Source organism: Penaeus vannamei, chromosome 20, assembly GCF_042767895.1.
Source record: "Penaeus vannamei isolate JL-2024 chromosome 20, ASM4276789v1, whole genome shotgun sequence".
In the NCBI taxonomy this organism is placed as follows: Eukaryota; Metazoa; Arthropoda; class Malacostraca; order Decapoda; family Penaeidae; genus Penaeus; species Penaeus vannamei.
The window spans coordinates 17,713,168-17,728,167 of record NC_091568.1 but is presented as its reverse complement, the minus strand read 5'-3'; the positions used below and the strand labels follow the sequence as shown (position 1 = coordinate 17,728,167).

At 41.6% G+C, this 15,000-nt stretch overlaps 1 protein-coding gene across 1 annotated transcript in view; it reads left to right on the top strand.

The window, feature by feature from the left end:
- The window catches only part of LOC113816763 (receptor-type tyrosine-protein phosphatase F), a gene marked incomplete at its 3' end in the record, with an annotated part of 44,180 nt that overhangs the window by 17,450 nt on the left and 11,730 nt on the right, over window positions 1-15,000 (top strand). The window contains 8 exon segments of the mRNA XM_070135140.1: window positions 1-31; window positions 177-238; window positions 650-872; window positions 2,066-2,178; window positions 2,315-2,498; window positions 10,029-10,334; window positions 10,873-11,093; window positions 12,726-12,789. The exon segment at window positions 1-31 is cut by the window's left edge and continues 107 nt beyond it. Coding sequence (XP_069991241.1) covers window positions 1-31; window positions 177-238; window positions 650-872; window positions 2,066-2,178; window positions 2,315-2,498; window positions 10,029-10,334; window positions 10,873-11,093; window positions 12,726-12,789 — 1,204 coding nt within the window.

Sequence of the window (15,000 nt, the reverse complement as noted above, 5' to 3'; positions counted from 1 at the left end):
CAGGGTGCCGACTTCATCACAAATTGCTTAGGTATATATGTGAAAAATTCATCTCACTTTTAGAATTTGCAGTAGCCTCCTAACCTATCCACAAAGTATTATATACCCAAGTTGATTTATTTAATATAATTCATGTTGCTGCTTATTATATCTTACTACTACAATTTGTCTTTAAGATCCCAGCATCGCAGAGGTTGAGACAACGAAGGTTACCAATTCCTCTGCCTCCCTAAGTTGGGTAAGAATCACTGAACTGGGATATTTTATATATGGTTATTTAAGAATGGCTAAGCATTAATTTTGGTGTAACTAATAGCATACAGTAGTGTATTACCTCTTAGAGTAAGAATACATCAACAATAATGTACAAAGTCTTACCTTTGCAACGTATACTGTCACATGTTTGCAATTACTTCAATGACTCGCATGTCCACTTTCTTTGCTTCCCATCTCCCATCCACAAGCACATACCTACTTCAGTTACTGACCACTCTCCATTTGCTTTGCTATTATCTCCCATCCACAAGGACGTAACGATGTCAGTTACTAACCGCTCTGCGTTCTCTTTGCTTCCCAAATCCCATCCACAAGCGCATATTTACTTCAGTACTGATCGCTCTCCGTTTTCTTTGCTCTTCCCCCCGAGAAGTCACTGCACGTCCACGTTCATCCTCGCTGCGAAGTGACGTATGTTCTCGAGTTCAGTAAGAAGTCAGGAGGAACCCAAATACGAAGAGAAACGAACGCGACTTCCTTCACTGTCGATGGTTTGGATCCAGACACTGAATACGAGCTCACGATCGGACTCTACAGTGGCATCGCGAGAGAACCAAAGTTTTTGGAGCGATGGTCTTTCAGGACCCTAATGAGCCGTGAGTGTTGGACCTCTCTTATATTTGAATTTATTGCGGCTGCTGAACATACAACTTAAAAGAAAAAAAAAATCAGAATGAATATAAACGCATTAATCTTGTAGGATGTAGGGTTAGTTATATTGGATGATCAAAGGATAAATCATAGGGCATATGGGAGACCTGATAACCAAGAATTGTGTGAAACATGAATTGTTAAACATACCATTGGTATTCCACTTCATTTTAGCATTTTAGAACTCTTTACGCTGAGCCAAAAATATAGGTAAATGTAAACAAAACAAATTATCATCAAATGAAGCTCCAACAACTGCGTATAAAAAATTATCTATAAAAATCTTTAACAAAAGTATAGCTTATGGGTGGTTCACAGTTTCACGTGTATAAAACATGCACTTTTAGAATACCTCCCCACTTAAAAAGTGTACAAGAAAATGTAAATGTCCACGTTACTTTATTCTTGCCATCCTTGTATAAAGCATCCCAAAATGGCGAATAAAAAAAAAATATATATATATACATTATATATATATATATATATATATATATATATATATATATATATATATATATATATATATATATATATATATATATACCAGTTTATTTTCCCAGTAGAAGTAAAAACAATCGACCCCAGAACCGCTCCCCCTCCCCCTCCCAGCATACAATTTGTACGCGTGTGAAAATGTTGAAAATTGTGAACCATCCCTTTAGACACTGTTTGCGACCCAGAAGCATTTAAATAACTGCCTGTGGACGAAAAAGCAAAAGCAATGAGCTAGACTGTGATGCGATGACAACAACCTTTTTGTGCTTCGCAGTGGGAATCATACTGTCCAGATGTTCATAAATATACATAGTCATTTATTTGTTTATTTTGTTTTGATCAACAATTGTATATTTCACACTGCTAATTCCATTTTATTGATCGATTTTAAGACACTTGTCATGGTGAAACATGCCTTAATGTGTGTATTTTTACTAAATATATATATATATATATGCATACAATATATATATATAATATATAAATATATATATAAATAAATAAATAAATAAATATATATACATACATATATATATATATATATATATATGAATATATAAATATATATGAAACTATAACGAGGAAATGATGTTTTTGATCCATAAAAGGCCGGAAAATGAATACAATAAATAACCACTTTCAGCCCCACTAGCGCCTATCCTGAAGCTGGAGGTGACAGCCATCCAAGTAATAAAAGTCAAGTTGGATCTTCCCCGACAGTCGAGTCGTGTTGACATTTACGATGTGAGCTACAAGGTATGTTTTCTACATTTCTTTGCATCCTCAGGAGGCTTGTAAGTATCATATGGAGTGACAACCGGTTTAAGGAACGGTGAGGGTAGATTCTGTTCCTTTTTTCCTCTGCTCTTAGTGATGAACCGTTACATTTCAGCTTCTCAAGTATGAAGCCTGCAAGGGCCGTGTCCGCCAAGCTGCATCTCATGAACACCATACGGCTACCGAGATCTATCTCAGGGACCTAGAGAACCATGCTACCTACGAGGTCTGTGTTATAGCGAAGAATGACGGTGGTGTAGGTCCTGCAGCTTGTTCTTTCGAAACCACACTGCCAACAGGTAAACTTTGATAGCAGTGTAGTATTTCCTTTTGAGTTGTAGTCTGCTGAATTTTATGTTCGCAAACTACTGACATATATACATTATCGGAATTTTTACTATTATTATTCTTACTGCTAATATTGTTGATATTTACATTAGCACCTATTAGCATAGTACTGTACATATGGTCAATTGATGATAATGACTAACTCATTTTCTAGATTTCTAGCCAAGGAGAAGGGGGAGGGGCAGCGAATACAAATAGTTTGAAATATTTTCAACGGAATAGATATTTCCTCTTAGTCTTATTCAGAAATATTGATCTAAAATCATCCAGTCTAGACTATACAAACAAATATCACAGGAATTTTTTTTATGCTAAGAAAATCACAACGTGTCTGCTCTTTAACAGGGATTAAATCCTTAATACTAGCCAAATAATAACATATTTCAAAGATATCTTTTGTAGATACCACACCTCGAATTTACCTGTCCTTTTCCCGGATGGAGTCACTGTAGCAATGGAATACTAGAATGGTGTTCAGGTCAGTTTTTAGTTGTCAGTCTAGCTTAGCCTGTGTCAGCTATTTTTAGTTGACGTGTTTTGCATGAACTGTATGCTTAGCATGGAGGCTGGATTGCCAGCAAGCGCTCCAGTTTCCACATCGAAAGCATGTGGTATCTTTTTCATAACCCAGCGGCTGTTGTGGGGGTCTCTGTTTGAGAAATTGTGTGCTCACAATTCTGCAAATAATGGAACAGGGTGGCGTTTGGGTCACCGCAGTGCTTACATTCCCTATCGACCACGTCAATGGCATCAATAATTTGCCAAGCAAATCTGTGTAGGATGACCGGCACCTCTATTTAGTTTTGGAAGAAGTATTATCTGGCTGAGGGCGAGTTTGTGGTAATTTCTCTGTGTCTGCCGGAGAATGGCAAACGCCGCAGCGTTGGACCTGTGGCTCAATATTCTTTGGCTTGGGTTGACGATCACGGGAGTTAGGGCCATGCCCCTGCCCATTTTGGTTAGTCTGTCAGCAAGCTCATTTCCTTGGATGGCTTAAGACCCAGTTTATGATTATTATTCTACCCTGATCAAGGATCCTCTGTGCTATGGTGAGGACAACGGTCAGGTTATAGATATTGGCATACTGTGCTATATACAGGCAGCGGTTAATCTAGAGTCTATATGTATGATCATGTGTCCTTCCCTTAAGAAAGCGTGGGCTAGGGCTCCCATGACCGCAAATGTTTCTGCTGGGAGCAAGGAGGCGTTGTCAGTGATTGGTGGCTGTTGTGACGAAGCCTGCGCCTGCAGTGTAGTTTATGGGGTCTATGGACACGTCCATGAAGTAGGTTCTACTACCCGGAGGAGTTATATGTGAAATGATGTTTTGTACTTATCCCTTTAGGTTAGGCATACAGAAGCTCATGACTAAAAACTTCATTAAGGTGTTTGCCCATGATGGGGGTTCTCTATAGTCAAGGGTTAAGAGAGTCCATTCCCCTGGCAAGCAGTTGTTGTTTGAGCTGAAAGTGTATCTATACTCTGGCTGAGTGTGTGAGCCAGGATTTGTCTGCATACAGTTGGTAGTCTTGCTTTTGGCATCAGAATATTTTTTTTCTTATGCATGTGCATTCCAGGGTGACCTTAGAAAGAGACTGCGCTACAGTTCGATCGATCTAGGTGTCCAGGGATGGTAGCTTAGCTTTCATGAAGAAAATGTGTACATAGAATGCCCATAGTACTCTGTGCTCTGCTCCTATTTGTCTCCCAGGCATTACTTTCATGGCAGTCATGATTTGGTTCGGTCAAGCAGGTATTGGATCTCCTTTTTGAGTGTTTGGCTTAGGTATTGATAGTCCTTAACCCATTCCAGATCCATGCAATGGACAATTATTATTATATTTTTTTACACTGGTTTTAAGAGCCATTGCTTTTGATTTTGCTGATGAAAACTTGACTCATCCTGCAACACTCTTCGGACATGATGTCCGGACAATGTTGGGCTCTACTGAGGCAATGCTTGCCAGAGCAGATAATTGCAAGATGGGCTACATAAGAGATAATCTTACATCCCTCAGGCAGGTGTATGTTGAGGATAATGGACATCAGGGCAGGACTGTGGACCCCACCCTGTAGTGCTCATTTTTTAGTGGTATGTGCTGAGCTAACTTTTGCTGTTCTGGTGTTGAAAATCAGCCATCTAGGCCAAAAGTCTACCTCTAATTCCCATATGGATTAGGGTCTCCTGAATGACAAAAGTTCAAAAGCCTTCTCAAGGTTCAAAAATACAATCACAAAGGGAGTAGGGCATATTCTACTTAGGAGCGTGGCGATGCTGTGTGCTGTGCTCATTCCCCAGGTGAACCCATGCAGGTGTTCATGAGAGGATCCCATTTTCCACCATAGCAGATTTAGTACCATCTTGGCCGTTTTACCCATACAGCTGAGGAGAGAAATGGGAAAATACCTGCCTAGTTCCTTTGGATTTGGGATGTTAACTATTAGAGCTTTTTTCCAGATCCGGAGTAGCATGGCAGTTTGCCAGGACTGGTTGATGAGCTGCATGGGGCAGGAAATCCCATCAGAGTCCAGTGCTAATCCAGATCTGGTTCTTGGTTCTGGTAAAAGCAAGTCTGCCTAGCTGGTAGCTCGCCTGACCCGTTTCCATAACTGTGAGAGGGTGGTCTGGTGGCCAAAGGACTCGTACCATTCCAGCCATTTTTACTGCCTTACTCTGTTGTCATTTTCCTAGGCATCCCCAACAGCTTTCCTTAGGAGGCTAAACTATGGGGTGTTCTTGGTTGTTGAGAAGAGCGATCTTAGGTGATGTGTCAAGTACATCAGCTGTGTGAATGCCTGCCACATTTGGCCTCCTGCGGGGATCCAGCATAGGTAGATGTGCATGTGGTTTCCTCCTATGATCGCTCGGCCTTGTGTTGCAGTAGCGCAGACCTGGTTTAGATCTAAGCTGTCACACAGTGATCTATATACATTGTACAGTTTGGGGGCCCCCAGGCAGGTGAATCTCAAAGATCTCAACAAGAAGAGATTCCACGCCATCTCCACAGTACGGTGGATCGGGTTTTAAGGAGCATGGAGTTGTTGCTTTGACCAGTATCATCAAGTCTCTAGTGCTATCCAGGCTTGGCGAGGTTAAGACATGATAGCCTGATAGTAAAAAGTGCCCAATGTTCATGTCTCCTGGAGCATGGCGATTTTATGTGCTTTGCTTGCACTATTGAATAGAGAAAGGAGCTTTTTCTGTTATAGCTTCATATGTTCCACAGTAGTACGTTCCTCTGAGTAACTTGCATCAATTTCATCTGTGGTATATTCGTCTCCAGTCATAGCTGCCATAGTTCTGGAGGCTTCTGATATATGGATCCTCATTCATTGAGGAATGTAAAGTGATGTGGCAGTCTAGTTGAAGGTTTACTGGGAGATAGAGAGCCGTGTTAGATCTACCATTTTGGCAGGTTAGGGCTAATGTATACTGTAGTGATGGCATCTGCTGTACAGTTACAGTCTGGTTTGGGAAACTAGGTGAGGATCTACTGGGAGATGTAGAACCTGTGTTAGATATACCATTTTGGCAGGTTCGAGTCAGTGAGGACTTTGGCCAAATAGTTTAGGTTACAGTCTTGTTTGGCAGGGCCTGTGCGGCTTTCTACTTCCCCTCCTTTAGGGCCGCAACAGTATTGGCCATTGCCACCATGGTGACCTGGACTGCATTCTACGCCTCCTTGCTAGTCCTCCCCAAGGCTGTTGCTACTGCAGTGACTACAGCACTCAACAGGAGAGTCCTTCTCATCAAAGAGAAGGTTGTCATCTGCTATTCCTTTCTGGTGTTCTTTGAACCTCATTTCCTGTGGTTCTTTATGCTATCCCTTTCATGGGTAGGAAACCTTTGAATTGGGAGTATCCATAATGGGCTGGGGAGGTGTCTCCCTCTTAGGAGGTCGGGGAGTCCCTTCCCCTTTGTTCTGTCCTCAGACAAAGGTACCAGGGGGAGCAAGGACAAAGTCAGCACACTTTTTAGCTGTTTCATGTTTCCTGTCGTCAGTTTCCTGACAGAGCCAACTTGTACAGTTGGGTTATTCAGATACTGTATCCCTCTGACCTTCTTTGTGCGCCTTGAGACACACTTCGGTGTTGTGTGCTTTGCTACACACACCACATTTGGCCTTGGCCTTACAATTGGTCTGGTGGTGCCCATACTTTTCGCATGTGAAACACCTCAGTGGCTCTGGCACATAGGGTCTTAGTTTGTAGAAGCCTTTGTATCACAGATCAAGGTTGGTGATTGGGACTCCTTGAGGGTGACGAGGATTTGCCTGGTTGGGCCTTCCTTTTGCACATCTGAGAAATCTACACCAACTCAGGATGTGACATGATCACCAGCACTAGAGGGTGTGGCACAATCATAGAAGAGTGAGAAGCTAAGTAACTCCATCTTGGTTCTTTCTTCAGGAATCATTGGCCAGAAACACTGGCTAGGGTTGGGGCATTTAGTTGTGGGAGCAGCTTATTCAGCTAGTTCAACTTGTGCCTCCATCTGACTTTGAGAGGACGTTTAAGGAGAGGTCAGAGTTCTCTCTATTTGAGCTGCGGGCCAGGGGCCGGATTCACTAACGGACTTAGGATGGTAAAATCACTGGTAACTATAATTGCCATGGTAAACAGACAGCGGTGGTATTCACTAACAACTTGCCATAAGAGTTACCATGGTAAATTTTACCAGTGGTCGGAGCACTGGCAACTTCTGGGAAGACGATGTCATCCCGTGTCATCTCAACCAGAAATCAATATTTAAGTGAAGATTTTGGTTTGTTTTTATACCTGATCCAGTTAGTATGATGGCAAGCAAATATCACATTATGGAAAAAATGCAAATTTCTCATGAAACTAGCAAGAATAAAACCCACACAAATTCTCGTCAATTCATAGGTAGACACAGACTGTCGAGTGCATGGAATGGATAGATATGTGAACTCTTAAAGGATTCTTCTTCTTTGATATAATCAGAGTAAATTCTATGGAAAACCTTCCTTGCCAATAAGTAAACTGACTATGCCAATGCTAAAGAAGTCTAGCAACTGTGTCTGTCGGCATTTAGGCAAAGGACAACAACCTCCAAATCACATGGGCAAGAATGAGCTTGAAATATTTCCTTTATTTGACGATAGATGGCGATGGATAATGTTTGGCCCGGTTCTATGCTCAACAATGATGAAATAAATAAAAGATAAAAACTGTTTGGACTGTCTCTGGTTTCCGGTAAAGAACGATATATTAATATAACAGTGTTTGTATTGGTTCCTATTTATATGATATATAGCCAGAGAAGTCTATGAACATCCCACGTGATGGATGAGATTGAATAATTTTTTTTTTTCAATATATATTAAAATGCAGTTTTAGCTGTGACTATGATTTTAAAAATTTCGCAGGGTCTAATTCTATTTACACGCTACGTGATTGGGCGAAGGAACGCAAAGGATTGTGTATGGCACTTGCATATTGGTGGCATTGCTTTCCTAGAGTCCTTTGGTGGTTACCATTAGAATGAAACAATTTACGATTGTAACTCAGTCGATGCGGGTTACCATTTCTTCGTGAATCCCGCGCTGCCATCACTGGTAAACGCAGCGGTAAATGACCGCTGGTAAATGCATTGCAGTCGTATTTTAGTGAATCCGGCCCCTGGGTAGGCCAGCCCTCGCGTCCAGTTGGACTACTTCATAGACAGACTTTGTTTTGGATGGTTTTTCTTATCCATTTTAGCAGCAGGCCTGTGCCTTTTTTTTTTCACCAGAGGCCTTGTAAATATTCAGGGTGACTGCTATAGCCTTTTCCTTGCAGTGTTGGTCATTGGTTTATGGTCAGTCCGAGGGGTTTTGCTCGTCATATGGTTTAGCAATTCCTTCAGCCTTTCGCACCCCACTCACCATGGAGTCCGACAAAGGGAAGCGGTATGGTAGAGTAAATTCTCTAGCAGCTACAGGGGTGACGAGAGGGTATACGCAACCACAAGATATTTAGGGCATCATTCATGGGACCTGTGTGAAGCCAGACACATTGACTGCTTGGCCCTAGCCTCTCTAGGGAGATCAGCCGATTGACCTGATCGGGTCGAGATGAGGCCGCCTGTCATGCTGGAATAGGACTCCTGTCTCCTTAGCGCACAGGGTTGCTACGCACGGCAAACACGTGGGTAGGTCAAAAAACTCCTGTGGAGAGAGCAGAGGGGATGCAAACCCACCTACAGGATAAGCAGCATTAAAAAGGAGCATTGCTCAGTTCTTCACGGTGTGTATGTGTGTGAGACAGCAATTCTATATAACTTATTTTTAACGCTTTCTTCGTACACAGCAAATACAAAGAAAAAATGCATAAAGAGAAATTCCTTTCATAACTGGCATGGAAACCAGAAGAGAAAACATGCAACTTTCATGAAAACACATATTGTGAACTTTCATCATCAGTCGACGCTAAAAAATATATGCAAGGTTATTAAGCATGAACAATTTAGAAGATAGAATTTAACATTGTAATTTGAATGAGGAAAAAAATTGGTATTAAACAGGACTTTTGTTGCACAATTATCTCAATGATTATCAACTTGAATAAGTTTGTTCACAGTAAATATTCACTTTTTATCCTATTATACGCAGACTGAACCGTACTCTAGAGTCTAGATAATACACAGCGTGTACTATTATACGCAATATTCCACTGGCTGAAAAATAAGATGCTTCGCAGAGATGAATGGAAATGGCAAAGACAAAGGCGTAGACATTCCAACCGTTGAATTAGGACAGCAGTGTAGAGCTGCTGCATTTGTCTTCTTGAAAAGAATATCCCAAGAGTGTGAAGCTTTCAAGCCAGCAGCTAAATTTTCAAGTTAATGAGCATGCTGTTACTCAGAGTTTGCTGTCCACTTTCTTTTCATGGTGTGTTGATGCCATTACGATGCAAGGCTTTGGGGATTAGACGCAGCTGGGTGCAGTTTGGAAGCAACGCCACGGAGTAGAAGAGTGATAATGATGATGTAGATACTGATACTGATAATTATAATGAGTATAATGATGATTATGATGATGGAAATAGTGATAACAAAAATATAAAAATAATAATGATTATGATGACATAATAATTATAATAAAAGATAATAATGATTATGGTGATGACGATGGCGATGACGATGACAATAACAATAGTAATAATGATATTAATGCTGATAATACACACATATGCGTATGTGTGTTTGTGTGTCTGAGTGTGAGTGTGTGTGTGTGTGTGTGTGTGTGTGTGTGTGTGTGTGTGTGTGTGTGTGTGTGTGTGTGTGTGTGTGTGTGTGTGTGTGTGTGTGTGTACACGTGAGTTTGTGTATGTGTGTGTGCGCGCGTGTGTGTGAGTTGTGCTCTCGCACCTGTGATAAGCTTATCATAGGGATAGGTGATACGATTGCTCTTATTGCTTTCAGTTATTACTTTACTCCTCCGCCCCATTCAGTCCCGACTTTCCTTTCGTCTCCGCAGCCCCTGAACTTCGAAGTGAATGCCGATACGATCCATATCGCAGGTTTTTCAGCTGTTCCCTCAGTGGCAACTGCGAACAGTACAACGGACCCAACGCACGCGCCGAATTAATCGTCGAGACTTTCCTGAAATGCGAGAACAAGCTCTATAAGTCGGAATACAGCCAAAGCTTATCCACTAATTACGTCAGCTTTTCCTTCAATAATGACTTGCTAAAGGGGGAGACCTACAATGCCACTTTTGCTGTCAAGAATGATGTTGGTGCAGGCCTAGAATTGACAAGTTCATTCACGACTTCCCCGGACAGTAAGTTATCTGAAGTGTCGTTTGGTTAAGATAGCACTTCGGGCATTAATAATTAGCCCATTTATTTATCCCGACAGATGGATAAATAAATGAACAAATAAATAGGATAAAAAGAGATAAAGGTACAGGGCAGATACACTTGAGATTTGGATTTGCACCATTCATTGGCTCCTGTCACTGACGTCCGCAGCTCCTCCAGTTGCACAGGTGGCCGAGGAAGGAACTGAAATGTCCTGACTGAGGTTCTGTACTGTGATGAGCTATTTTGTGTGGGTCAGTGGGCGATGAATGAAGTGCTGAAAATGCATATGTGTATCAGAAAGATCGGTAGCATATAACGTAATTCTTGCTCTATATTTACTCAGACTTTCCAACGGCTAAATTAAGAAGCAGATTGCAGACTATGGTATATAATCTCGTCAAGTAATTTTATGATTATAATATTGTGGTATCTCCGTTCAAAATGATTGCACTCTTATAGATTGACTTTCATTGACGTTCCACGTTCAGTCATACTAAACGTTGACATCTTCCCCAGGGCCTCCCCGGGTGAAGGACCTGGTGGGGGTAGCCTTGTCTTCCCGTGAGGTGAGGTTGCTGTGGAATGACCCGTGCCCGCCAAAGGGGAGGATCACCAGTTTTCAGTACAGACGTTCAACTTGGATCTCTGTGGATGTTGTACCTTGTTCGGCTCAGCCTCAGTATGACAGATGTGTTGAAGTTGAAAATTTGGCTGCCAACAAAACTTATACGTTTGAGGCAAGTGTACATGTGTTTTCGCCGAACTTTCCGACGGCTCAAAGGTGTCCAGAGGCGACAGGCATTTGGTGTGCCATCGCCATATGCTTCGCTCCAGCCCATTTCCAGGAGTCAACAGCTGTGTACTATTAGCTTTTTATTTTATTGATTTTATTCTTTACCATTACACCCAAGTGTATAATCATATAAAATACAATATAATCAAAATACAATTATAACAATAGCATCGAAGCTGAAAAAGGGATTTATTTCTCTTAATTTTAAGTAAGAAGAGTCAATAGAAATCCATTAACGTACTGAATATACAAGTAGCGTTTTTAACTATGAGCTAAATATTTCAGAAGCTTCAAATGAAATGAAAAAGTACCTGACGACTCTACAAATATGATGGTTTATACACGCTACTCTTCGCGCCGCAACGCTGTGGAGACTTTCAAATGTATTTCTCAGATTCCATGAAAATATATATATTTTTTTATCATTACATGCATTGTCCTCTGTATGAAAAGTGAAAGTTGCATGAGGTTTTGCGCCTTATCGTATCTACTGCGTGAGCTCCATGTCCGAATCAGACAGCTAGATAATCTATTAATTCAGTCTTATTGGCTGAATTCTATCAACAATCAAGATACACAGTCCATTCTGTGATATTTTTGAGCCTGTGAAACTGGATCAAAGAGGTACAGAATGATTACGAAGACATTCATCCTACCTCGTCGGATGATTCAGACACGTTGCGAATTTTACCATGTCGTTCCAGCGACCGCCATGATTAGCTACAATATCGTTATTATCAGTTTGCGAAGAAAATGGTATAGAAGAAGGCTCTCATAGAATGATGTCTTCTACTATTTGGTAAGCCCAAATTCTTGAATCTAGTGTTAGGCTTCATTTCAAATAACACGCAGAGCGATAGGAAAGCAAGTCATCCATCATGGTGATCTAGAATGTCACAGGCTGGGTCTCAGATACCACGTGCATGCCTCCAATTATTACAGTACCTTAATGTATATGATTTATGGAAATGTGATTAGTCTAGTAATACAGACACACTCGGCATAAGATCAAACCGGAAACTAAATAATTTCAATATAATGAACCATGTGGAGGCATTAGAAGAGGATGGAGAATTGCTAGTGTGATAAGGCTTCCAGGAGCAGTTGTTTGTGGTCCCTGAGTGGCTGCCTGCAAAGCCCCTGAGCACTACGCTGTGGGGCCGAACGAGTCCATGATCCTTTCCGCTGCTTCTGCCACCGCTGCCCTGTTGGCGCTAATCTTTCATTGTTGTCATTATAATTATTGTTTTATTGATTTTTTTGCTATTATTTTTATTGCTGTTAATCTTTGTTACTGATATCATTGTCATTCTCATTATGATTGATATTGTCAATGTTACAGTTGTGGTTGTATTATTATTATTGTTATGATAATTATTGTTGTCATTTTTGTAATGATAGTTGCTGTGGTTATTATTGTTATTATTGTTCTTGTTCTTGTCATTATTATTATTATTTTTATTATCATTATTACTGTTGTTATTGTTGATGTTGTCATTATTATGATTATTATTAGTAGTAGTAGTATTAATATAATCTTTAGCGTCGTTATCAAATTATTAAAATTAATTTTCAGGTCGTGGCTTTTAGTGATTTAAGAGGCTACGTAACAAGTGTCAGTGTTTCTACCTTCGAGGCCAGTAAGTTATAATAATTGCTTCAGTATGACGTTTATTTATTTTCATGATGTTTACAAAGTAGAGTACATGTAACTATATATATATATATATATATATATATATATATATATATATATATATATATATGTGTGTGTGTGTGTGTGTGTGTGTGTGTGTGTGTGTGTGTGTGTGTGTGTGTGTGTGTGTGTGTGTGTCTACCACTTGCGCGCGTGTGCACACACAAACACACACACACACACACGTGCGTTTGTGCATATATATGTGCGTGTGTGTGTTTGTAATTACATACATACATATAAATATATATATATATATATATATATATATATATATATATGCATATATATATATATGCATATATATATATGCATATATATATATATATGCATATATATATATATATATATATATATATATATATATATATATATATATATATATATATATATATATATATATATATGTGTGTGTGTGTGTGTGTGTATATATATACATATATATATATATATATATATATATATATATATATATATATATATATATATATATATATATATATCTCAGCGCACCCACTTCTGGGGATTTTGGCCCCACATTGGGACTTTTTAGTGCATCTGGGGGTAAATCTGGGGAACTGAGCTTTCTGGCGATTTTCTGAGGAATTCTGGTCCTTCATATATGCTGCGTTCGTCCAGACAGGACCAGCAGGACAAGTGGGCCGCGTTCGGAACCTCCAAGACCCTTTCTGCCGAGAAGGCAATCTGCTCGATTGTAAACCATTTTTTTTTTTAATCATACCGGTCTTTATTTTACACGCTGCATGGGTTTTGTTACTCCTTAGATGCATACTTAACTTGCCTGCAACTGACAAACACAAAAAATATTATTTGATAACACCAATACAGGGTCATAAAATTACCCACCAATATCTCGTGGTTACCTACAACTGTCAATGTTTACATACAAAAGCTGTTGTGACGTCATCTCGCCCTGCTCGCCCAGCTTCGCAGGAGGGCGGGATGGACGAGATGGACATGTCAGGGACGAGATACTAGAGGTTCCGAACGGTGAAAACATCTCGTCCAATTGGTCTGGACGAGCAGTTCCGAACGCAGGAATAGCGACATTTTCGGGATTTATGCCTAAAATAAGCGTCACTCAAGGTAAAATGCATGAGGCAGGGGCGGGGCGGAGAATTTTTTGGTAGGGGGCACAGGGAGTAACAATAATAAATCCGGATTTTTTTTCTTTTTTACACCTTTTATTTCAAGGTGGAACGGGTTCTGCTTACGCCACCCGTCTGTTGTCACTTTGAGAGTGATTCCTTTTAAGGAAGGTGAACTTTATTCATGGATACTGCTGTGGTGGTGATGAAGCAAGGCTCCATCTCTGAAGGTGGTGTCAAATTTGTCCGGAAGACCAGCCTTTGGCGGTGGATATCCGCCAGCGACGTCGCCCGTCCCTGACATCAGCAGTCGCCATCCGTCCCGACGATCCAAGGCGGGAATCGCCATTCCCGGGGTCGCGCCCTCCAGCCACCCGAGGGAGCTGCCGGACGCCGCCCGCTCACGACGCTCGACGATCGCGAGTCCCTCGCAGACGTCCTCCTCGTCTCCTCTTGCCGGAGATCCGCCAACGTTCCCCTACCGAGGCCGACCGGCAGCCGAAGCTGAAGTGGACCGCGAGGCCCGTGGCAGGCACCCCAACTGCCCCGACGCCTCGTCGTTGGACCTCGTGCCAAGCGGGAAGGTGGTCAGCCTCGGTCGTACTAGCCGGCGATCCCCAACTCGAAGAGGGTGAAGAAGGCGCCGTAGAAGGTCCCGCTCCCGGACCGCCGACGAGAAGGCAGCACCAGCAGAGCCCCCGGAGAAGCGGGACACACCGCCCAGGATCAGCGAAGCACCCCATCACGCAGAAGAGTCGGCGCCCACGAAGCCCGGACACGCAGCAGAAGCCGGAGATACCCTTCGGGAGTGACCCTCCCCCCGGCGACCGCAGACAACATCGAAGGAACGAGGAGAGGAGAACAGTCGAAGGCGGCACTCGTTGAAAGGGCGCACACGGGGTGGCCAATCAGATTGCAGGGGGTTCGTGCCACTATAGAAGCCCCGCCTCCGGCCTGAGGGAGGGACGGGATCGCCTCTAACTCTAATAGCGGTGGTCGACCGCTGTGCGTTATATTTTCAAATCGATATTCATTGGCTAATAATT